The sequence below is a fragment of the Ovis canadensis genome, chromosome X (assembly GCF_042477335.2).
Source record: "Ovis canadensis isolate MfBH-ARS-UI-01 breed Bighorn chromosome X, ARS-UI_OviCan_v2, whole genome shotgun sequence".
Taxonomy (NCBI): Eukaryota; Metazoa; Chordata; class Mammalia; order Artiodactyla; family Bovidae; genus Ovis; species Ovis canadensis.
In genome coordinates this window covers 89,290,802-89,313,879 of record NC_091727.1, presented here as the reverse complement: position 1 = coordinate 89,313,879, position 23,078 = coordinate 89,290,802, and the positions used below count along the sequence as shown (strand labels likewise).

General features: G+C 39.7%; 1 protein-coding gene across 19 annotated transcripts in view; it reads left to right on the top strand.

The window, feature by feature from the left end:
• The first annotated feature begins 1,533 nt into the window (after positions 1-1,533).
• FMR1 (fragile X messenger ribonucleoprotein 1) overlaps positions 1,534-23,078 on the top strand; it is a 40,845-nt gene continuing 19,300 nt past the window's right edge. For all 19 annotated transcript variants that reach the window (XM_070290626.1, XM_070290622.1, XM_070290624.1 and 16 more), the window contains exons 1-7: positions 1,534-1,894; positions 11,978-12,030; positions 16,133-16,226; positions 18,758-18,829; positions 19,105-19,253; positions 20,897-20,990; positions 21,080-21,196. In XM_070290626.1, coding sequence (XP_070146727.1) covers positions 1,844-1,894; positions 11,978-12,030; positions 16,133-16,226; positions 18,758-18,829; positions 19,105-19,253; positions 20,897-20,990; positions 21,080-21,196 — 630 coding nt within the window. In that variant the 5' untranslated portion in view covers positions 1,534-1,843. The remainder of the gene's footprint in view (positions 1,895-11,977; positions 12,031-16,132; positions 16,227-18,757; positions 18,830-19,104; positions 19,254-20,896; positions 20,991-21,079; positions 21,197-23,078) is intronic.

Here is a 23,078-nt window from a genome sequence, read left to right as displayed (position 1 = left end):
TCTCTTTTAGCTGCACTGGAATCTTCGCATCTTGTGACGACTCCAGAAACCCTAGTTCAACAAATCACTCCTGTTTATGTGGCCTCAAGGAATGTGGCCTTGATCTGAGGCTTTCATGTTGGAGCTCCACCAGAGGCAAGGCGGCTGCTCTGGCCAGGAGTGGGCTGGGAAGGGAACTGGAGGCCCAAGGATGCCTCGCATTCTGGGGCATCTGCCTGGGGCAGTTCAACCGCCTCCACCAACTCAGTGCTGCCAGTTAACTCTCACTGGTCACATTCCAGGTGGAGTCATTTCCCAGCTGTGACCACCCTTCCCCCACCCCACACTGGGTCCTGCACCACTATCATAGGTGTACCTATCCTTCAGAGCCCTTATCACAGCTGCCACTCCAGATTTTCTTTTCTGATAATTTATGTTCATCTAGGTTCCAAGTTCAGTGAAGGTGGTCTTTTCTTTACTTTTTCACTTTTTCTTTCACCAATGTTTCACTAGCACTCAGCAAGCCGTCTGGCACATAGTTGTTGTTTAGTTGCTAAGTCGTGTCTGACTCTTTGAGACCCCATGGGCCTGCCAGGCTCCCCTATCTGTGGGATTTCCCAGGCAAGAATACTGGAGCGGGTTGCCATTTTCTTCTCCACTGGCATAACGGTAGAGGCTCAGTAAACTTCTCAGTGGAATACAAGCCTTCAAAAGGAAACCGAGGTCGAGGTGGATACAAGCATGGTGCAGAAGTCAAAATGTGAAAAATTTAGGGTTTGTTCTACTGTGAGGGGTAAGCGGGGAGAGCTGCAAAGAGGTGCACTGGCCCCTGTAGACAGGTCACCTCCGGTGCAAGGCGGGCATGCGGCAGGCGTGAAACAGTAGGGAAATTAACTGTAAAGAAATTAACGAGTGTTTAGCGCATTTTTTTAAACGTGTGTCTAAATGGTATGAAATAGAATAGAGGGAAGGGGAGCACGTGGGGCAGGGCTGGGTCTGAGAAAAGACATTTCCAGAGGTCCTGACACAATTCACTGCCTCTTCTAGCACACGGGGCGGCCCAAAATCTCCTGGGGAGGGGAGAGCGTTACTCTCACCTTCTAAGGGTCACACAAGCCAGGTCACCGCTGTTGCCAATGTTACTAGTTTAAAGTCTTCGTCAATCTAATTTTTCACCTCTATTCTGGTCTCCCACTCCACCTCCAGCTCCATTAGGCTCTGCCCCACTTAAAAGCACAAAACAAAAATCACATCCGACCCAAGCCAGTCCAGATCTGGAGAAGCGAACACACTTGTTCGCTACGGGAGGCCCTTTCACACGCCCTTGGCTTGACCCCCAGCCCCCAGTAACGGAACGGGCGCTCAGGACCATGCCAGGCCGCACCAAAAGGCGCGACCTCGGCGAGCGGTGCGACCTGTCGCCGCCCTTCCCGCCTTCCCGCCGGCCGCCGAGCCCGCGCACGCCGAGCCCGTGCGCCTCACGTTGCGCCCCGCCCCCCTGGCCCGTCCAGAGCAGCGCGCAGGCGCGCGCTCCTGGGCCCGCCAGGGGAAAGAGGGCGGGGCCGAGGGGCCGAACCCGCGGGGGGAGGGGCGGCGTCGGTCACATGACGCGGTTTCACTGTTTACACGCGGAGCGGCCGGATCCTTCGGCCTCAGTCAGGCGCTCGGCTCCGTTTCGGTTTCACTTCCGGTGAGGGGCTGCTTCGGAGCGGGCGGCGAGCCGAAGACGAGCGCAGGCGGCAGCGGTGACTGCGGCGCCGCTGCCGGGGGGCGTGCGGTAGCGCGGCGGCGGCGGCTGGGCCTCGAGCGCCCGCAGCCCACCTCTCGAGGGCGGGTTTCTGAAGCGAGCAGGGCGGACGAGAAGATGGAGGATCTGGTGGTGGAAGTGCGGGGCTCCAATGGCGCTTTCTACAAGGTACTTGACTCCAGGGCAGGCCCCATCTTCGCCCTGCTTTCCCTCCCTTTTCTTCCTAGCCTCGGCCGGAGGCAGGCCTGGAGCCCTCTTCGCGAGCGCCGCGCCCGGGGCCCGGGGCGCACTCGGCGGGATGTTCTTGGGGAGGGAGGGAAGGACCGGACTTCGGGCCTTTGGGAAACCCCTCGAGCCCCACTGCCTCTCCAGTGTGAGGCCCCAGCGTCTGTCGGAATGAGAAGCGAGCAAGGAAAAGAGGGTGCCCTTTTGGGAGCCGAGCCCCAGCAGGGAGCGCTGGGGGTGGGCGAGGGCCAACAGCAGGTAAGAGATCCGGGCGGGAAGCACCAGTATCCGCGCGAAGTGACGGTGAAGGCTTATTTCTGTTTTCTTAAATATCCTTTTCCAGTGGGATCCGGGCCTGACGTGTGGGTAGTTGCCGAGGAGCGGGGGGCGCTTCCGTCAAGCCGCCTTCTGCCTTGCAAAGAGGGTTTGCGTTCTCCTTTGGCTTCTCTTTTCCGGTCCAGCATTGGGACTTCGGAGAGCTCCACTGTTCTGGGCGAGCGGTGTGAAGAAAGAGTAGTAAGAAGCTGTAGTTGGTACCAAATCACAATGGCAACTGATTATTAGTGACTTCTTTTTGTGGATTTCAAAAGAGATTTTAGATTCAAAAGTTTCAGGAAGACCCTTACATATCCGAGTAATGGATTGAAGAAGTTCGTAATCTTGAATGTTTGCACTCCCCCCCCCCCCGTTATAAATGTGGGAAATTCTGGAATACAGATGCTTCAGCGTCTAAAAACATTGGCAACTCTACTTAAGAAAAAAAAAATTAACCCTCCAAAGGCCTGGGTATATGCCATGAAACTTTAGGAAATTTACTAAGCGTATATCATTCCTATGGAATTTTTAAAAAGTGAGTGGAAATGATTGTTTTGTGCTTCAAGCGCTTGACTTATATTCTCTGAACGTTAATGTTGCAGCTAACTATATTGTTGAGGTTTTAAATAGGCATGCATGGTTTTGCTACAGGCTTTTTTAAAGTTACAACATTTCAAATTTCACTAATATCTTACATTTTCAAAAAGAGGCTTAATATTTTCATATGTCAGGTAGTGCCTCTTGGTTCATACTTGCTGTAGATCTAGCAATCTATAAGTCCTCATACCCTCTTGAATGTCTCTCTGTAACTTCGGTGGGTGATGTCCCACCTTACTGCAGTATTTTGGCAACAGAAGGTGCATATGGAAAAGTGTGGAAATTAAATATTGCCATTGTCCAAGCGCCGTTCTTAACTCTACATAGAAAAACGTAAACGTTTCAAATGAGGTATAGGCAAATAAACACTGACTTGACTATATATGTGTTTACCTATTTCATGGAGAAATTTGAAGAGCATTATATTTCATAAGTGAGTAAAGTATGTAAATTGTTCCATGCTTTTAGCAAAATGATAAAATCTTTTGCTGTAAAAGGAGGAAAAATTTAACCCAGCATTTCTGTTCCTAAGTCTCACCAATATAAAATTCTTCCAGTTAACTCTGCAGTTTCTGGTTGCATTTATTTCAATGATCCATAATTATTGCTGGTTAGTTTGTGTAGATCCCTTCTGTTTCCTGCTGCTGCTGCTAAGTCGCTTCTGTCGTGTCTGACTCTGTGCGACCCCATAGACGGCAGCCCACCAGGCCCTGCCGTCCCTGGGATTCCTAGGTTGGTAGTTTCGCTAACCAGATTTGGGACGCTAAATATAATAAATATGAATAGGGGCTAAAGGTGGAGCGGTAGTCTAATAGATCTGTGGTATTAGATCGGATGTCACTGTTACTGTGGAGTTGGCTTGTTAAAGAGGGCAAGTACATCCTAGTCTTGAAGGATTTATTGTTCTCTTCCAGCAGCCTATGATTTGCTTTGTGATTTTACTTGCAAACTGATTGGAATATAAGAAACTCCCTCTGTCTCTCCTCTTTATCACCCCCTCTTTTTTGTTCTTTAGCAAAAGTTGCTTAATATGAAGGTGAATAGAAGGAATGGGTTGTCTGTTAGTTCCTTGAGGGGAAATATTAAATGGTGAACACACACATGAAGAAAAATTGCCGAGATGCTTATTTAATTAGGTTTTGTTTTTAAGAAAACCTCAAATGGTCTGTGTTGATAGAAAAATAGTTTCTAGAATGAAAAATGTTTAAGTTCTTATAGGACTCAATACTGATTTGAGTTATGACAGAAAAGATGGGAAATAAAGACAAAAAATGAACTATTACGGAGAAATGTTACATTTACGAAAAATTAGAAACCTAGGTTCACCAGATTGAAAAGGCTTAAGGAATTAAACAACTCGAACTACTTCAGTATAATTGAATTCAGACTTTGATTTGCCTACCAGAACCGCCATACTGGAAGGTGCAGTTCTCTGTCTTCTGAGCACATGGTCCAAATTTGCAGTATAAACTGAATAGAATGTATGCTGGTAACAGGTAGGTTTTTTCCCCTAAAAAAATTAAACTTCAGATTCAGAATTAACAGAACCATGAAATCTAAACCTAAGATCATAACAGCTCATTTCTGTTTTTCCCTCTGGTGTTTATTCTTAAAAAACTTGAAAGTTAAATTTAGTAACTGTCAGAGCCACTATTTTTGTGCTTAGTTATTTCTTTGACTTTGGAAAAGTCATGAGTACACCATATAGAGGCTAGGTTACTTAGGACATGAGAACACTTAAATTATACCTCACAGAATTTTTTACAAAACATCTCCTAAACAAAGAATGTTGAAAAAGGTCTTTATCATCAGGACATCTACCTAAAAATGTATGATCAAGAGGAAATTTTTTAAATGAACATTGTCTTCATATTTTCTCTGAAGTCTTCTGTATTTCAAGGAAGTACAGCTTTAGGTCAACTGCATTTTTTTTTCTTCCCTGTCTAAACACTCTTTTTAGTGTTTTAGAAGCAGCATTATTACCCTTTTGAATTGAGCATTTTCCAACTTCATACTCATGCACTCTGAAAATCTCCACAGATTATTAATTAAATGTAAAGTTAGATTTCTGATTCCTGACCACTGTGAGAATGTGGTTCCTGACAAAACTACAAGCATAACTGTTAACAGATACTGAGAGCTTTCTAGGTGCCAGGCACTGTTCTAGGTGCTTTACCTCTTTTAAATTTGTTTAATCACCTCCCACAACCATGAGGTACTATTGTTACTCCCATTTTAGGTAATAGATTAAGGACATAGATGTACAAAGAGATGAGGTAGATGACTTATTACTTAAGTGTCAGAGCTAGTAAGGGTCAGATTGGGGCTTTGAGATGAAGTACTCTGACTTCCTGAAGCAATGAAATTTAACTTAAAGAAATGAATTGGATTTCCTGGTAGCTCAGATGGTAAAGAATCAGCCTGCAATGCAGGAGACCCAGGTTCGATCCCTGGGTCGGATCCCCTGGAGGAGGGCATGGCAACCCACTCCAGTATTCTTGCCTGGAGAATTCTGTGGACAGAGGAGCCTAGCAGGCTACAGTCCATGGGGGTCCCAAAGAGTCAGACGTGACTGAGCGACTAACACTTTCACTTTCAAACTTTCATTGTACTTTTTAAAATTTAATTTTTTTAAATTTTTTATTTTGGTTTTGCCATACATCAGCATGAATCCGCCATGGGTGTACATGAGTTCCCAATCTTAACCCCCCCCCTCCCACCCCATACTATCTCTCTGGGTCATCCCAGTGCACCAGCCCCAAGCATCCTGTATCCTTTTTTTTGTACTTTTTGAAAGTTGTAATTGTTACTGTAATACTGTCTTAACATTATTCTGGGCTTCACAGGTGGCACTAGTGGTAAAGAACCTGAATGCCAACACAGGAGGTATAAGATATGCGGGTTCAGCATTATTCTATAAGTTCATACAATGACATCATGCAATACTCTGTTTATGTGTAGGCTTCCTTTTTAGTAACTCCTGCACACTGTAATTCTTCATGTGAATGCATATTAAAGGAAGATAAAGTTTGAAATCTTTGATTTTCCTATAGTATTTGTTTTGTTATGTTAGGAGCAGGTAAGAAGTGATGCATTCAAAAGAATACATAGGCACAGGAAAATTAAGAATTCACTTCATACTATTCTTTCTGTACCTGTGTGTTGTCTTTGGGTCAAAGAGAGCCAGAAAGAATGCATTTTCCTCAGAATTTGTGGTAAATGCCCAAATGAAGTCAAGTATTCCTAGTCATGCACTGTGGTTGGAAGAATTGTTGATGAGTTTTATTGTACTTTGCCCTCTCCGTTGTTCATTCTCATATGTTGTTCATTCTCATATGTTGTTAGCGCCCACATTCAAAGGGTGGCAAAGTAATAACTCACTTTGTATGTGAAGCCTTGGCTTTGAATCATATTTTATCAGATTTCATATGTCCTTGTCATCTCCTACAGATTTTCTTGAGGGATATTTTGCGATGCTTTTAAGTTTTCTCTAATGAGAATCATCATTGCACTACATGAGCTGTCTTCAGTGATAATGTAATAGCTGTTCATTGCTGGTCGGTGGCTTACACTGAAATTTCTCTACACAGTCACCTCTCTCATGTTTGTGAGAAGAGTTTGCCAAGGTGTGAGGTGTAGTGGGAGAGTAAACGTTCACTGAAATGGGGACAGACTTTCTTTTGGTTTCATCAGTCTGGGTGATGTGATGTTGGAATTAGATAACTCTAGTCAAGACACACTTTGGCTAGTATCATGTTATGATTGCCTCTTTGGCGCAGTTGCCAGTAAGGTGGATGGGATCCCATAATGATTTTTTTTTGTGTTTATTGCCCCCAATAAGAAGTCTCTGTCTGTCTTTTTTGGTTTTTGTTTTTGAAGTATAGTTGCTTTGGATATCTTGTCTTTAACTGCACTTTTAGCAGTTTCTCAAACCCCAAAGGTTTTCGTCACTTTTTTTTCTTCTGAAAGTCTAAACTACCTGTTAGTACTTAGTATCTTTGAGGAAATACCCTTTTCTTTTTCTGTCCTAAGTTTTAATATCTTTTTTAAAAGTATGATTTTTTGAGATGTAACTTTCTCAAGTGCAAGAGTGTTTATGGCTCTGCATCTTTTATAAAATATGCCCTTCTCTGCTTTACGTGTAACTAACTTAGTGCCAACTATGTGTTAGGCCTCATGCTAAGCACTAGACATGTGTGATTTCTTTATTCACGACAGCAGACAGCAAGTCCAGTTCTGTATCCATTCCTTACTTACGCAGACAAGGCATACAAGGCCCAGAGACCACTTCTTGGAGAGTCCCACGGCTATTATGTCATAGAATCAAGATTTTGAACTTAGCTCTCATTCACAGCAAAACTCGTTTTTGTTTTGTTTTTCCTCAAAGGCTCTTTTCTTTGTTGTTGTTTGCGTTTTTTATTTGTTTTGGCCATAGATGAATGTGGGATCTTAGTGCTGCATCCAGGACTTGAATGTGGGCCCCCTGCTATAGAAGCGTGGAATCTTAACCCCTGGACCTCCAGGAAAGTCCCCACAGCAGAACACTTAACCACCAAGTTTACTGACTCCTGTAAGAGCCCTAGTTCTCATCCAGTTCCATGCAATTCTCTTCCTGTATTCATTCAAACCCTTTCAGTTGCCGCCTTTGGTAACCAACCCCACAGAAATTCCCTCAACCTATCGTCTCATCAACTTTGATGTGTGGATAGGTAGAGAGTGCAACCAACCTTAGTTTTCCACGTTGGTGGGTGGGGTGATAGTGCTCTGCGGGCGGCCAGGGAAGGAAAGGACATGATTATTGGGATAAGGGAGGAGCAGGGCCAAAAAGGAGAGTTATTGGAGAAAGTATGATGAGAAACAGAAAATTGGGACCTTTGTTGGAATTTTAGCAAAAGGCCTCTGAAGTCACAGGAGACCTTTGTGCTTGGCGAGTGTGTGAAGCAGAGGTAACCTATGAATTTATTTTATTCCACTAAAAATGACTGGTTTTGAAACAATCATGCAAACATCCATATATAGATAAGCCTCATTAACTCGAAGGCAGTGGCCCTGGTAGGCTGTGATGATTGCTTAAGCCATTTTTGACACTGTATATCCGGAATTGTTTTTAAAATCTTTGAGAGCTGTTTTTGTTTTTTTAAATAGTCACAACCATTGCAGATCTTCCTCCTTTGAAGGAATGTTTAATTTTAGGAAATAGGCAAATGCAGTGAATGAGTGTGATTAAACTGTACAAAAATTTTTTTGCAAATAGAAAAAAAAAACTAAAATGTAGTGGTGAAATAATGAGACGAACTTTAGAGTGCTTTCAACGTGGATTTGAAATCATTCCCCCAAATTTCTAAGTGGGGAAATCAGTGCTGTCCACAGATCTGTCCATCTGTGATGATGTAGTGTGCTCTGCCTGTGCTGTCCTCTGCAGTAGGTACTAAGCCATGTGTGGCTTTTGAGCACTTGAAATGTGGCAAGTATAACTCAGAGACTGATTTTTAATTTTATTTACTTGTACTTTATTAAATAGAAATATTTATATGTGACCAGCAGCTTTTGTGGTGAACAGTAGCACAGTTTAGACAAGGGCAGTAGTATTGAAAAGATACCTGATTTAGTGAGAACAAATCTTCACCCAGCCGTAACAAGGTTCTCTAAGCTGACTAAAGGACTTAACATTTTCAGCATTTAATATACAGTGCGTGCATGCTCAGTCACTTCAATTATGTCTGACTCTTTGCAACACTATAGACTGAAGCCCACCAGGCTCCTCTGTCCATGGAATTCTCCAAGCAAGAATAGTGAAGTGGGTTGCCATGCCCTCCTCCAGGGGATCTTCTCAACCCAGGAATGGAACTTGGGTCTCCTGCATTGGCAGGCAGGTTCTGTACCACTAGAGCCACCTGGAAAGCCCCATAATATACAGTAAGGAACTAATATTTGTTACTGCCGTGACATGCAAACATAAAGCTTTAGACAAGCTTGAAGACAGAGGCCATGACATTTTTTGGTAAATAAGGGATTAGCTCCTAATAGAAGTCTCACCCTCAAAAAGCAAGTTGTTAATTTGGTATTAGCCATCATTGTCAAGACGGGAGAAATTGAGGGCAGGGGGGCCCTGTTCTCCCTTTCTTTGTAATTTGTGGAAAACTAATTACTAAAACTAAAAAGCTTATTTTACTTTAGAAAACTAAATCTCCAGTTCCTCCAACTTTACTCAAAATCAAGCCTTTCTGTTGCTATAGTAATAGTGAGGCAAACCCCTTAGAGCAGTGGGGGCATGCGCCCTTAAGAAATCTCGAGTATATTCTAAGATATCATGGTCAGTATTTAACTAGAGTTCTCAACACTCTGTTGAAAATGTGTGTGATTTAAATAAAGCTGAGGGAAAATAAGCAATATCAAAATGATAGGAAGAAAATGTGAATTCCCCCCACTTGAAATGAAGAACTGTAAAAATACAGACATATGTTTAATTTAGAAATAATTATTTAGGCATCTTGGATATAGCAGAACACCTAGGTTCCATTACAGTCCACCTTGATCTTACAAGGAAACTTTCTTTTAGCATAGCTTTGCTTTATTCTTTACAGCATAATTACAGGAGTTTGGTGTCTCTGTTTAGGTTCAGTGTACAGTCAACCCTTGGACACTGGGACTAGGGTACCAAAAGCAGTTGATAAATGACTCACCCAAAGGCAGGAAGGTGAAAGAGCTTGGACAGAATCAGGACTCAAACCCAAGTTCTTTTGATTCTACATATTGTGACCTCTAATTGAACCTAAACCCTGTCCCTGCCTTTAGATAATTTAAATGTCTATGAAGTGAAAATATGGGTACAATACTTACGGGAAAAAAGTCCATGTGTAAGTGGATCCTCACAGTTCAAACCTGTGTTGTTCAAGGGTCAACTGTAAATGGTTTCCAGAGCCCTGTCTTACTTGCCATTGTTTTTCTTAGGAGCAGCTATTTAATAGAAAAGGAAATGGCATCCCACTCCTGTATTCTTGCCTGGAGAATCCCATGGACAGAGGAGCCTGTTGGGCTACAGCCCATGGGGTGGCATAGAGTTGGACACGACTGAAATGACTTCTCACAGCTATTTAATACTTGACTGATACGTTTTAATTTGATATTTTGGGAAGTTTTAGTTTTTAAACAATGCTTTAATTTCTGGCTTTTGATGATGTATTTGTTTACCAAGATATTTGCATTGAATCATTTGTTTAACCCATCTATTGGGCACCTACTGTATACCAGAAATTGTGCCAATTACTGAGGATACATAGAGAAGTTAAAGAAGGGTCTTACTCCAAGCTAGCTATCTTCCCAATATCTGAAGTCAGGGGGATTTACTACTATATTTTCTTCTAAGAGTTGTATAGTTCTAGCTCTAACCTTTAAGTCTTTGATTTTTGTATATGGTATAAGGTTAGGCCAAAATTATTTTTTTGCAAGGGGATAATCCAATTGTCCCAGCACCATTTGTTGAAAGCACTGTTCTTCCCCTCCCCCCCGCCCCCCCCCCCATTGAATTGTCTTGACTTCCTTTCCACAGAGGATTTATTTCTACCACACCCCTAGCTGTTTCTCCAGGTCTGAGCCTTTGTTCCCACTGCCCATTTAGGCCTGCTGCATAGGAACCTCAGCCTCTTCTATTTGTCTTCCCTGATCAGCATCCCCACCCCACCCCTTCCACCCTCCACCCCCACCCAGCTCCACCCCCTCAAAGCACACAAATACCTTTTCTCCTGGAGGCTAGGATAAGAACCCTTTAGGCAGTGATCCATGATGATAACTATTCAGTGAACCCTTAATAGGTACTTTGAAGTTCAACTGTAAATAAAAGACACCCTCAGGAAGCTTACCTTTGGTACGAAAATGGGCAAAATAGTAGGGTAGTTTATGGAGGGGGGGGGATACTGGTAAAATGCTCTAAGAAGTTAGAAGGTGAAATTGAACTTAGTCTTCTGGGTTTTCCCATAGGAGCTGACATCTGAACTGAAATAAAACCCATAGGAGATAGCTCAGTGAAAAGAGGGGAAGGACAGCAGGCAGGCAGGAAGAGAGGCCCAAGTTGTTTAGCATTGCTGGGTTACAGCCTTCAAAAATGCTCACCTCCAGTCACCACAGGCCTTCTACAGCCGGAGGAGTTTGACCATAATCCTGTAGACAGGGAGAAACCACAAAAGTACAGAGACATGCCCAGAACACACTGGAGTAAGAAGCTGAAATCTCTAAAACCATTTTGAAATGAATTAAGATATAAAAAGCCCCTTGGGTTTCTTTATCCTTTATCCTACTCCTCTAATTGTCAAAACAAAAAACAAAGCCTCCTTTTCTGCACCTATTAAAAACTTAATTTTATAGAATTAAAGACAGCATGCTGATTAAAGAATTCTTGATAGTTAGCTATTTTGTTATATCATTTTATAGAATTACAGACAGCATGCTGATTAAAGATTTCTTGATAATTAGCTATTTTGTTATGTCTTTTTGCAGATTATTAGCAATTGCGTCATCAGATTTAAAAGATTTAAACTTGTACTTTATATTATTGTTTTTTCCACCAAGTGCCTGTGAGATTGAGAATTTAATTAAACTCTGGTAATTGGACTTTTTAGTGGTATTAGCAGCATATTGTTAAAGAGAACTTAGTGTACTTGTGTTCACAGAGATTTGAGATTATATTTAGTTACTTACTATTGTATTCTCCTAAAATTGTATTAAGGAGAAGAAGATACGTTATAACAGATCCATACTGACTGGTATATAGTTCTGTAACAAGTTTCTTAGTTTCTAATACTTTTAATCTAAAGTATACCTTCAGCTTTGCATTGTAATTTTCAGTTTACTTATCTGTCTTTCTCCTATTAGATGCTGAACTCTAGAGCAATTCTTTTTCCTCTGTTTTAAATAATCAGTATTCCTAGGGCCTAGCACGTTGTAGGTATGTAAATACAGATGTGATTCATGAATGAGTGAGCCTCGCAAACTAACAATCTTTTACTTGAAGCTTCATTCTGTTGTTAAACATAAAATATTTGTGTTGCTGTAAAGTGTAACTAAAAACAAAAATGATATTTAAGCTTAGAAGTTAATTTAACTGTGTTTTTTTAATAGGCATTTGTAAAAGATGTTCATGAAGATTCAATAACAGTGGCATTTGAAAACAAGTAAGTGTCTTGATATAATTTTAATATTTAGGTTCTTTAACATTCTATGCTAATTTTTCCTTTTACTCCTCATTTAAAAAAATTCAAGTCTAGTTTGAGTGTTTTTCAGGAATGGATCTTCATGTTACTGACCAGGAAGTTCGTGAACAATTCAGTATTAAACCAATGGAATGACTGTTCCTGCTAATGACCTCGGAGATCCCTTTTGTATAATCTTGACCCTTACATCTCAGTTCCTTTGAATGTGAACGAAGAAACCAGATTGTTCTGTGCTAGTAACTGAGAGTTTGAATAGAGATATTTGTAAATATTTAAAGATGAAAGTGAATGGATTCATGGGAATCCATTGGGAAAGTTGATGTGAGTTTTGTAATGTTAAATCTAAAACTGATAGTTTTAGTCCTTTGGTATATTTTGTTGGAAATAATTACGTTTGCCTATTAACATTTTTTATCTATTTCATATATTTAAAATCATCTATAGCAGTAACTGATCTTTTCTGTTTACTGTTAAATGAATACATAAAAATACTTAGAGGCCTAGGCACATTAGCTGTATGTACAAAGGCGTCAATAGTAGAGATAGATGTTAACATTTTATTGGGAAGACAGGTCTCTTGACTAAATTTTTTGAATGCTGTTAATAAGCTATTTTCAGAGTAGCTATTCAAGATTCTCAAGTACGTATAAACTCCTTTGCCAAACCCATAGATGTGATCATGATCTTAGGATTTTACTGAACTCTCAAGGATGGTCAACAGTTACAATGTTTGTTTTTTATTTAACAAGAGAAATTAATTGTTGTTGTTCAGTTGCTTAGTCATGTCCGACTGTTCGGACTAGCAGCATGCTAGGTTTCCCTGCCCTTCGCTGTCTCCCAGAGTTTGCTCAGACTCATGTCCATTGAGTCGATGATGCCATCCAGCCATCTCATCCTCTGTCGCCCCTTTCTTCTCCTGCCCTCAATCTTTTCCAGCATCAAGGTCTTTTCTGATAAGTCGGCTCTTCACATCAGGTTGCCAAAGTATTGGAGCTTCAGCATCAGTCCTTCCATTGAATATTCAGGACTGATTTCCTTTAGGATTGACTGGTTTGATCTCCTTGCTGTCTGAGGGACTCTCAAGAGTCTTCTCCAGCACCACAGTTCAAAAGCATCAGTTCTTTGGCATTTAGAGAAATCAGTAGTGTATCAAAAACAGATTACAAATCTATAGAGAAAATATATAAATAAGTGGTTGCTTGGGGCTGGTGGGAGTGGAGAGCCATAGCCAAAGAGTATGGGATTTCTTTTTGAAGTGATGAAAATGTTCTAAAATTCACTGGTAATGGTGGTGGTTTAGTTGCTAAGTTGTGTCTGACTCTTTGCAACCCCATGGACTGTAGCCTGCCAAGCTCCTTTGTCCGTGGAATTTTCCAGGCAAGAATACTGGAGTGCGTTAACCATGTCCTTCTCCAGGGGATCATCCCCACCCAGGAATCGAACCTGGGTCTCCTGCACTATAGGTGTATTCTTTACCAACTGAGCTACCAGGGAAGTCCCTGGTAATGGTGGCACATATCTATGAATCTACTTAAAGTCATCGACTTGTATATACACTTCAGTGGATGGCTTATAGGGTTATGTGAATTATATCTCAATAAATCTGTTAAAATACAGTGTCTGACCAAGACATGGTGTAAATAGAATGTTAGCAGGATCTTTTAGCTACCAATAGGACAAAGTACAGTTGACCCTTGACCAAGGGTCATGAGTTTGAACTGTGTAGGACTAGTTGTATGTGGATTTTTTTCAGTAGTAAATCCTACAGTAGTACACGAATCAGAGTCATTTGAATCCATGATACAAACCACAAATTCAGAGGAACTCTGGATATGGAAAGTTGACTATAAGTTATCCATGGATTTTGACTGCACAGAGAGTGAGTGAGTGGCCCTAACCTCCAAGTTATTCAAGGGTCAACTGTAGTAGTCTCAGATGCCTAAAATTTAAGGGGACAGAGATAAAAGGATTTAGAGTCTCCAATCATATTTTCAGTTCTAGACAAATGGTCTTGGTCCAAAATACAAGTTTGGGTAATAGACTATCTTTCTTTGAATACATAGAGTCAAAAGTTTCAGAATCTGCTTCATTACATGATTATCCATGCATTATAGACTGGATAACAGCATCATGCCTCTAACAGAGGAATCTTTAATAACTTGGAGAGGAATTTTTTCCTTTACACCCTTTATCTGCTTGCTTCCATCATGAGGTAAACACTATTTTCCATAAAAGGAGAGTTTTCATTATTTGCTACTGTTTTAAGTTATTAAGCAAATACTCTTACTTCCTTTATGCGTTTAAGAAAGTGTCTGGTTTCTAGTTTTTACAGTGATCAGTTCTCGTATGTTTTCAATCATATTTCTACTATAAACTTAAAATTATTTTGTCTTTGGACCTTCTAGTTCTCTCCTGTACCATAGTTGTATACAAGTTTCTCTTACTGTCATGCTGGGAATTTGAAATAGATCAACTTTTTCCTTGTGTTTGTGTACTATGTATGCGATTCAACACTGGGTTTGAGCATGTCACAGGATTTGATAGGTCCCTACCAAAGTAGTGTCTTTGTACTCCCTTGCATTTCCTTTTTGTTTTCTGATTTTTGTAAAGCAAGCATATAAAAATGAACCTGATGTTTTATAAAACGTCAGCTTATATCCTTTCTTATCAGTCATAAACTCCTGTAATACCACATTAACTTAGATGTCTTCTTTTTGTCTTCTGTGTTTCACATTTAAAAAAAAGAATTTGAATTTTAATCTCTGTATCTTTAAAATAATTCTTCCTTCTTTGGAATGAAGAAAATTATGTATCACTACATGCTTTACAAATAAAGTTTAGCAATGAATCTGTGATATACATGTTTATCTGTAACATTGGTCACTAATTTCAGTAAGTATATTAAAAAAAGTTTTTCTGCAGTAAAGACACTTTTTTGTTGTTGTTTTTGGCCACACTGCACGGCTTGTGGGATCTTAGTTCCTCAACCAGAGATCAAACCTAGGCTCCCAGCAGTGAGAGAGAGATGAGTGCTAACCACTGCACCGCCAGGGAATTCCCTGAAGATATTTTCTTTTAAGTTGCAGAGTTTTCAAGGGTTTATAATAATGCAGAAAATAGGTGCAGTGTAACATAGGCCCGAGTCAGATTTCCACAAATTCTGACTTCTTTACCTTACTATCTTATATAATAGAATATTAAAAAAAATCCCCCAAAACAAATAGCACATTTCTCGATAGGATTTTACTAAGAAAGCCCTTTAACAGAAAACCCAGAAATGACTGCTCTAGCAGTTGAATCTGCCAGCGTTTTGCAGAGTTTATCTTTTAATATTTCATATCATCGTGATTTAAAAGAATAATTTGGTGTTTTCAAAATTGTTCCATATAACTTTAAATGAAAAAACATAGGCAACTTACTGAACTCCTGTAGGCTGTCTCCATTGGGTTTCTGTGGTTTAGGAGACCCCACCCGTCCAGTGCATGTTGGTACGTCATACTGATCAGCAGCCAGCTATCCATGGCAAGAGTTGACCACCTCGCGGGATCTAAAATTTAAAGGGGGAAAAGTGAGTTGTGAATTGCTAATGTGCTGACTGCCCCGTTTTGCTTGGAAATTAGAGGGCATTAAGACCAGTTTCTGTGGTTGGTGGAATGTGGTTAAAATTCCTTTGCAAGTAGAAGTATGGTGATGACATTACTAACACATACTGATACTAACGTATTTAAGCACCAAAGGAAATTGCTGTCGTGGCCTGCATTTTAGAATTCTTAGAAGTTGAAATTATTGGAAGAAAGACTTGTTAAATTGTAATGTTGATCTATTGTGTTTAGAGAAATACTCCGAATAGAACTACAAGGCTGCTGTGTTGCATGCAGACTTTGTTGAAATGTCTCTATATTACCATTATGCCCCCACTCAGTGAAACACTGACAGTTTTAAAGCATTTGCTTCTTTAAACTAGAAAAACAGGGTCACACTTAACCAAAGGTTGATGGCAGCATAGTCATCCCTTCCATTAAACCAGAAAACATGTTAAATAATTGTGTTTGCTTATTTGCAGCTGGCAGCCAGACAGGCAGATTCCATTCCATGATGTGAGATTCCCACCACCTGTGGGTTATAATAAAGATATAAATGAAAGCGATGAAGTAGAGGTAAGTCTCCCCACCATCAAGTTATTAAGCACTGAAGAACTGGAAACATTTAACTTGTTTGCGCCTTTTGTATCCCTTGTCTTTAATGCTTTTCAGTCTACCTTGAGAATTGCAGCTCTTATGCAAATAGGCTTTTGACTGCACCATCCTAGTAATGATTTGACATAATGCATTATTGATGCTTAAATGTGGCTGCCTGAACAGCATTCAAGGCACAGCTTGGAAAAGTCACCACTGATTTCCCTTGTCCACTAGGATTTCTTTTCCCCATTTCCTCAATTTCTGAATCTTGTTTGAATAATATATTGTTAGTTTAAAACCATGTCCCCATTTTAAGCAAAATGGATTAGGAAAAGAACCATGCCTTTCGATAGAGCAGCATCCTAGGATTTCTTTAAGTAACAATAAAGACTTCTGGGATATTTTTAAAAACTCATCTACGAGTTTTAGTATATACACCTATAGGTAAAATATCTTTTCACAGGAGATGCTATGAACCAACTGCTTATGTGCCAGTAATGTCTGACCAAAAGGTGCTATGGAGATGTAACACATTGACAAAAAGATTGTGATTTCTCTAGCCACTGAAAATTTTTGTGAGACTTCAGGCACTTGGAGTCGGCCTTATGTTGTAGTTGGTCTGTGTAGTATCTTCTTCACCCCCCTGCACATACTCCATTTTAAGGTACTTCTCTTCTCCACAATGCCTTGTTAATGGTAGCAGTTTTATTTTCAGTATGATGGAAGCAGCTAAGAATCCATTTGTGCAGGTCAGGTGAGGTGTGCTAGGTCCTTGAATTCTTATTTTCTGTACTGGGTACAGATGGTGCAGTGAAACAGAAGAGGCCCCAGCCTTTAACAGGTTCCTGTTCTAGTGAGGAGAGTTAATATTAGGGCCATTGTGAATAAGGCTGAGAAAGAAAACCAAGGATGGAAGGTGATGTATGGGCAAGAGTGCCGTTTTAGGGAGTGCGTAAGGTCTCAATGTCCAGCCTGTGTTCTTTTCTGAAGTGCTATTTATTTACCCAAGATGTACTCAGTACTTAAACTAGGTGAAAGGAACTGGGTTTGGTTTTGTCAGGACTCAAGTAGAGAGTACAAACACTGTCTGTACTTGAGGACCTTTAGTTGTTCACTTCCCCAGGAGACTACATGTGTCCTGAAGTCAAGGACCAGGACTTTTGGTCTGTGTGTATCAGAAGGCCTCATAGTAGTGTTTGGGTTGATAAAAGGGACTGTTTTTTCTTTATAGTTCTCAGCTGAGTCACATGACAGGTGGTAGCCAATGAGATCCTGTTGCCATAGTGACCCCACTAACAGTGATACATAACTGAGCTTATCACTGGCTAGAGCAGAGATGAAAGGAATTGATGGTTACAAGAAAATGTGGGTTAAATCAAGTTATATTTAGTCACTGTATTGTATAACCATTAACTTAGGTCTTTTGGTCTGTCTACACCAGGAATGCTCATAATAGTAATGGATAGAGGGGACTTTTTACGCACCTTAGTCACATGACCAATGGGAACCAATGAAAAGCTGTTGTCAGGATGACAAAACAGTTAACAAATAACTGACATTATTTCTCTGACTAGAGCAGAGGTGAAAGGAAGTAATGGGGGCAAGAGGGAAAGGTAGGTTGAGTTAAGTTGTGTTTCATCACTGTGTTTTGTCTCTATGAACTTCAGTAGTAAAAGGGGGACCAGAGTTGGAGCCCTGAGTTGTTTGTCTTCTGTCCTTTCCTCCCCATCCCCTTGTCCTCCTGTGTCTTCTTTCTACTTTTGAGTATTTCTGTCACTCACCATGTGTCTCTTTTCCTATTAACCTTGATTTGCTAGTGTCTTCACAAAAGGTTCTATGCTGTACATCATAAGTGAACTTTGAAGTGGTCACCAGAGAGATCAGTTTAGAAGAACTGATCAACAGTATGTGAGAGGAGAAAGGTGGTATCCAGAGGATTGCCAGCGTGGAGTTGTCCATTTTAGTGGAGAAGGGGACAGGAGACCAGAGAGTGACCCAGTTGCTGTCCATTTAGTCCCAGGAGACATGAATACCAGGTGGTATCCTTAGTGGGCTGAATAGTCAGTGGCTTTACCCATTTAGTGACCATGAGCCAGGCAGTAGGCCAGGATCACTAACTTTCAACTTGTTATTTGCTTATTAAAGTAAAACAAAAACACGTTCATCTTTACATGTTTAGATACATTTTCATAGCTCACAGAGTACCCAAAGAAAGCATGCCCAGCTTTATAAGTGGTCAGCTTTTCTCAAGCTTTCGTATTCAGAATACTGATGATTACTGAGGCAGCACAGAGACAGCACAGAGAAATAGGGAAGCGTATTTTACAGTACTCTTCCTGGTAACCAGGTAGTTTCTGAATGTCTCTGTCTAGAAGCGGGTACAGTCTGGTTAAAAGTCTACAACCAAGATACCTAAGGTCATTTTAAGAAATTTTCCTTGATGTCTGATAATTTACAGATTTCTGAATGATTTTAATCGTGAAATATTCTATGTTGTAATTTTTGTGTAGGTTTATTCCAGAGCAAATGAAAAAGAGCCTTGCTGTTGGTGGTTAGCTAAAGTGAGGATGATAAAGGGTGAGGTAGGAAAATGCTTATTTCAATTATTTTTCTTATGCTCTTCCCCTTTTCTAAATCCAGGTATATACATTTCTGTTTGGATTTCTATTTGAAAGTAATAGCTAGCTTGATTACTTTATTTAAATGTGTATATGTTCAGTATGTTTTGTGTGTTTCAGTTAGTTGATCAAATAGCTTTTTTTCCCTTTAAAGAATTTTAAAAGAACTGAATAGGTATAGCTTCTTGTTCTTAATGTGAACTCTGTGATCAGGAATGACTTTGATTTATTTCTCACAGTTTTACGTGATAGAATATGCAGCTTGTGATGCTACATACAATGAAATTGTCACAATTGAACGTTTGCGATCGGTTAATCCCAACAAACCTGCCACAAAAGAGACTTTTCATAAAATCAAACTGGATGTTCCAGAAGACTTAAGACAAATGTGAGTTGATTTGCAAGAAAGGCTGAGAACTTAAGAGGTGCTGTGCAATTAATTTAAAATAATACATTTTCAAATAATAGGAAACAATTTTTAACCTCAGTGAACTTTGACATAAATGGCTTGCAAAAGCAGTGGGAAAAAAAATTTAGCTTTTTCTGGTTATGTAATCAAGCCAAGGCAGGAAGAGAAGGGAATGACAGAGGATGAGGTGGTTGGATGGCATCACTGACTCAAAGGACATGAGTTTGAGCAAACTCGGGGAGTTGGTGATGGACAGGGAGGCCTGGTGTGCTGCAGTCCATGGGGTCACATAGAGTCAGACACAAATGAGTGACTGCACTGAACTGAATCAAGCCAACATTCCAGTTGTTTAAACTTACTTGGCCACATAGATGGCTAATGTACATTTTTTTTCTAACATAAACATTCATCATAGAATTTTAAGATTTTTGAAACTGATTAATACAGTTCTGTCATAAGTTACAAACCAATTTTTAGGCAATGTTGATTTCTCCAGGTTTTTTTCCCTTTTAGCTAATATTCCGAGATACATATGTAACAAGTATAGCTTAAAGAAGCTTCCAAAGGTCTTCTCTCTTACCATCCTTGATATGAAGTAATGCTTAAATAAGACTCTTTAAAGTAAGAGCATATATTAAATTTGATTTAGAATCACACTTTAGATAAACATTAACTTCTATTAATAGTTCAAAATGCATAGAAATCCTACTTGTTAATTATAAAGATTGCATATGTATGTTTGTGCCTTCTAATTCATACATGTTTTCTTCTCACCCTATAATTGATCAGCACTTTTTCTTTAGAAAAGAAACAGCAGAACAAAATTGAACACCTGGTAGCTATCCCCAAAAGTTTTTAACAATTGACTCAAGAAGATTAGTGACCTACCATATGTAACTAGGGCTTCCCAGGTGGCTCAGTGGTAAAATAATTTCCCTACCAATACAGGAGACACAGGAGATGTGAGTTGGATCTCTGGGTCAGGAAGATCCTCTGGAGGAGGAAATGGGAACTCACTACAGCATTCTTGCCTGGAAAATCCCATGAACAGTAGTCCTTGGGTCACAAAGAGTAAGACACTACTGACCATGGATGCATCATGTATAACTGAAGTCAGGAAGCCTGCAGAGGAGAGTGGTGGGCAGTCTCTCAGTTGTGTACAAACTCTTTGTGACCCCATGGACTGTAGCCCACCAGGCTCCTCTATCCATGGGATTTTCTAAGCAAGAATACTGGAGTGGGGTGCCATTTCTTCCTCCAGGGGGTCTTTCCAACCCAGGGATCAAACTCTGATCTCCTGCATCTCTTGCATTGCAGGCGGATTCTTTACTGCTGAGCTACCAGGGAAGTAAGTTCCCCTAAAGATGTCATCTTTGATAATCTAGGACCACCAATAATTTCCTACAAGCATAACTGGTTTTTTCGTTTCCCTATAATCTCAAATTGGCCTGAGAAGCCCAGCAAAGAAACTGAATTTACAGATGGATATAGCATATTTTGCATAAATCAAGTTTAATATGAATCTACAATTCTGCTAAGTGCAAATATCTCTGCATATATTTATCCCAGTAGTTGGTAATCATTCATCTTAACTTCACAATGGTTATTCTTTTTTCTTTTAGGTGTGCCAAGGAATCTGCACACAAAGACTTTAAAAAGGCAGTTGGTGCCTTTTCTGTAACTTATGATCCAGAAAATTATCAGCTCGTCGTTTTGGTGAGTGTTTCTGAGTTGTCTATTTTGGTGTGTTTCATTTAGGGCATGTGCTTTGATCATAACAGTTTTTTTTTTTAAATATCCTTCAGTCCATCAGTGAGGTCACCTCAAAGCGAGCACACATGCTGATTGACATGCACTTTCGGAGTCTGCGTACTAAGCTGTCTCTGATACTGAGAAATGAAGAAGCCAGTAAGCAGCTGGAGGTATGTGGCTTTCCCTAGCGATGCTTGTAAGGCTTATCTAGAAATGATAACTGTGTGGTTACAAAACATGACTTTGGGCAGCTTGTCCTTTGTTTATTGTTCTTAGCAATTCCTTGTATTCTATATTTTGAAAAATTAAATTGTACAATGCATAATCATACTAAAATTTTTATACCTGAGGTTTCAGAATTAAGCAGCAGTTTATGTATATTAAGAAACTTCTGGCCAACTCACTTTTTGCTAGAAGTTCATCAAAGCTGCTAATAAAGTGAAGCAATGATTCTCCCATATAACATGTTATCATTAAAGTACTAGAGAGTATTTAAGTATCTAATCATATTCCTTTCATTATGTATGTTTATCTCTGTTTAAAAGGGTATAGAACTTCTTCATTCTAATTGGTTGTCACTCTTTAAAACTCCTGTCTTCAGATTCCTGCCAGAGGCTCTTTCCCTAACTTACTATTTCGTCTCTTAAGGTGCATTTTATCTACTTTTATTAATCTTCCAATAATTTTCATCACCATACATTTATTTTCATTGATAACTATTTAGTACTTCCATCCATTACCATAGAAACTAAATGGATTTTAGTTTAGTGTGCCAACTCCAGTATGTAATTGCCAGATTCCAGACTTCCTCATCATTATTCATTTCATTAGAGGGAAAACACCATGCAGTTGAAATAGTAAATAAAAAAAGGAGTTCCAGACTGCATTTGAAGAGAAAAGGTGACCACTACTAAAGGCTATATTCTTGTAAAAGTCTGTGAAACTTGCCACCTTCCAACTTAATTGAGATTGCTAACACCTAGCAGGAGAGGAGACATTTATATCTCCTTTTGCTCCTTTATTTTCTTTTTGGCCGTGGAGGTCTATTTAATTACTTTTTACTCTCATTCTTTCTTGATGTCCCTGTGTTCACAAGTTTGTGGTTTCTTTAGTGATTGTCTCGTAGCTTTTAGGCCAGAACAGCCTCCTTACTTTCATTGTAATACGGAAATATACTCTTTTACCTCTTCTTAAACATCTAATTCTTCTTAAATGATCTGTTGTCATAACTTTGGCTTATCATTTATCAGTGAATTATCAGTGAAAAGAATGAACCAGGTGAATGAACCAGGAGTCAAAAAACATGACCTCTTGAAAAGTCCTAGGAATATTTGATTCACTTTTTAACTCTCATCTACAAAAAGGATTTTATACTTTTAAAATTGTTTATAGTAGTTAACACTCATTCATTCAGATTATCAGGTATGTTTGAATAATGAGAAACTAGTGTGCATGCCTATCTTTCCTCACTACTAATATTAAAGAGATCCACATATTCAGATAAGAAATTTCCATTTTTTCAACATGAGCCACTAATATGTTTGGTTTTCATTAATGGCATGCTAGAACTAAACATTAAATTTTGATAATACTGATGATACTATCTAAAGAGAGTGATTATCCACAAGTTTTGGGGTGTCAGTATAATCTAGTTCAGTCATCACTGAATGTAAAGAATTCATCATACTTGTGGATCCAGATCACAAGGTCTTACAGACTCTGATCTTATTTTAGGTTGCAGACACATATGTAAGATAAGTTGTAAATCTCTGACTTTGTAAACATTCAGTTTAATGTACCAACAATTTTTATGATTCCTTTACTCAGATTTGGGGGTGGTGGAGGGAGGGTGTCCCTTTAATGTCCATCAGGGAGGTATCTAAACTCACAGTATCTAGTGATGTTACATAAATGGCACCGTTTCTAGAAAAATATACACACCAATATCCTTTAATCAAATGAAATGAATACAGTGTTCTGTGAAGATGGTATTTAAAATTTTTCTTTGCTTAATATTGAGTCTGTCAGACCCAGTGAGCTGGTTTTTATTTG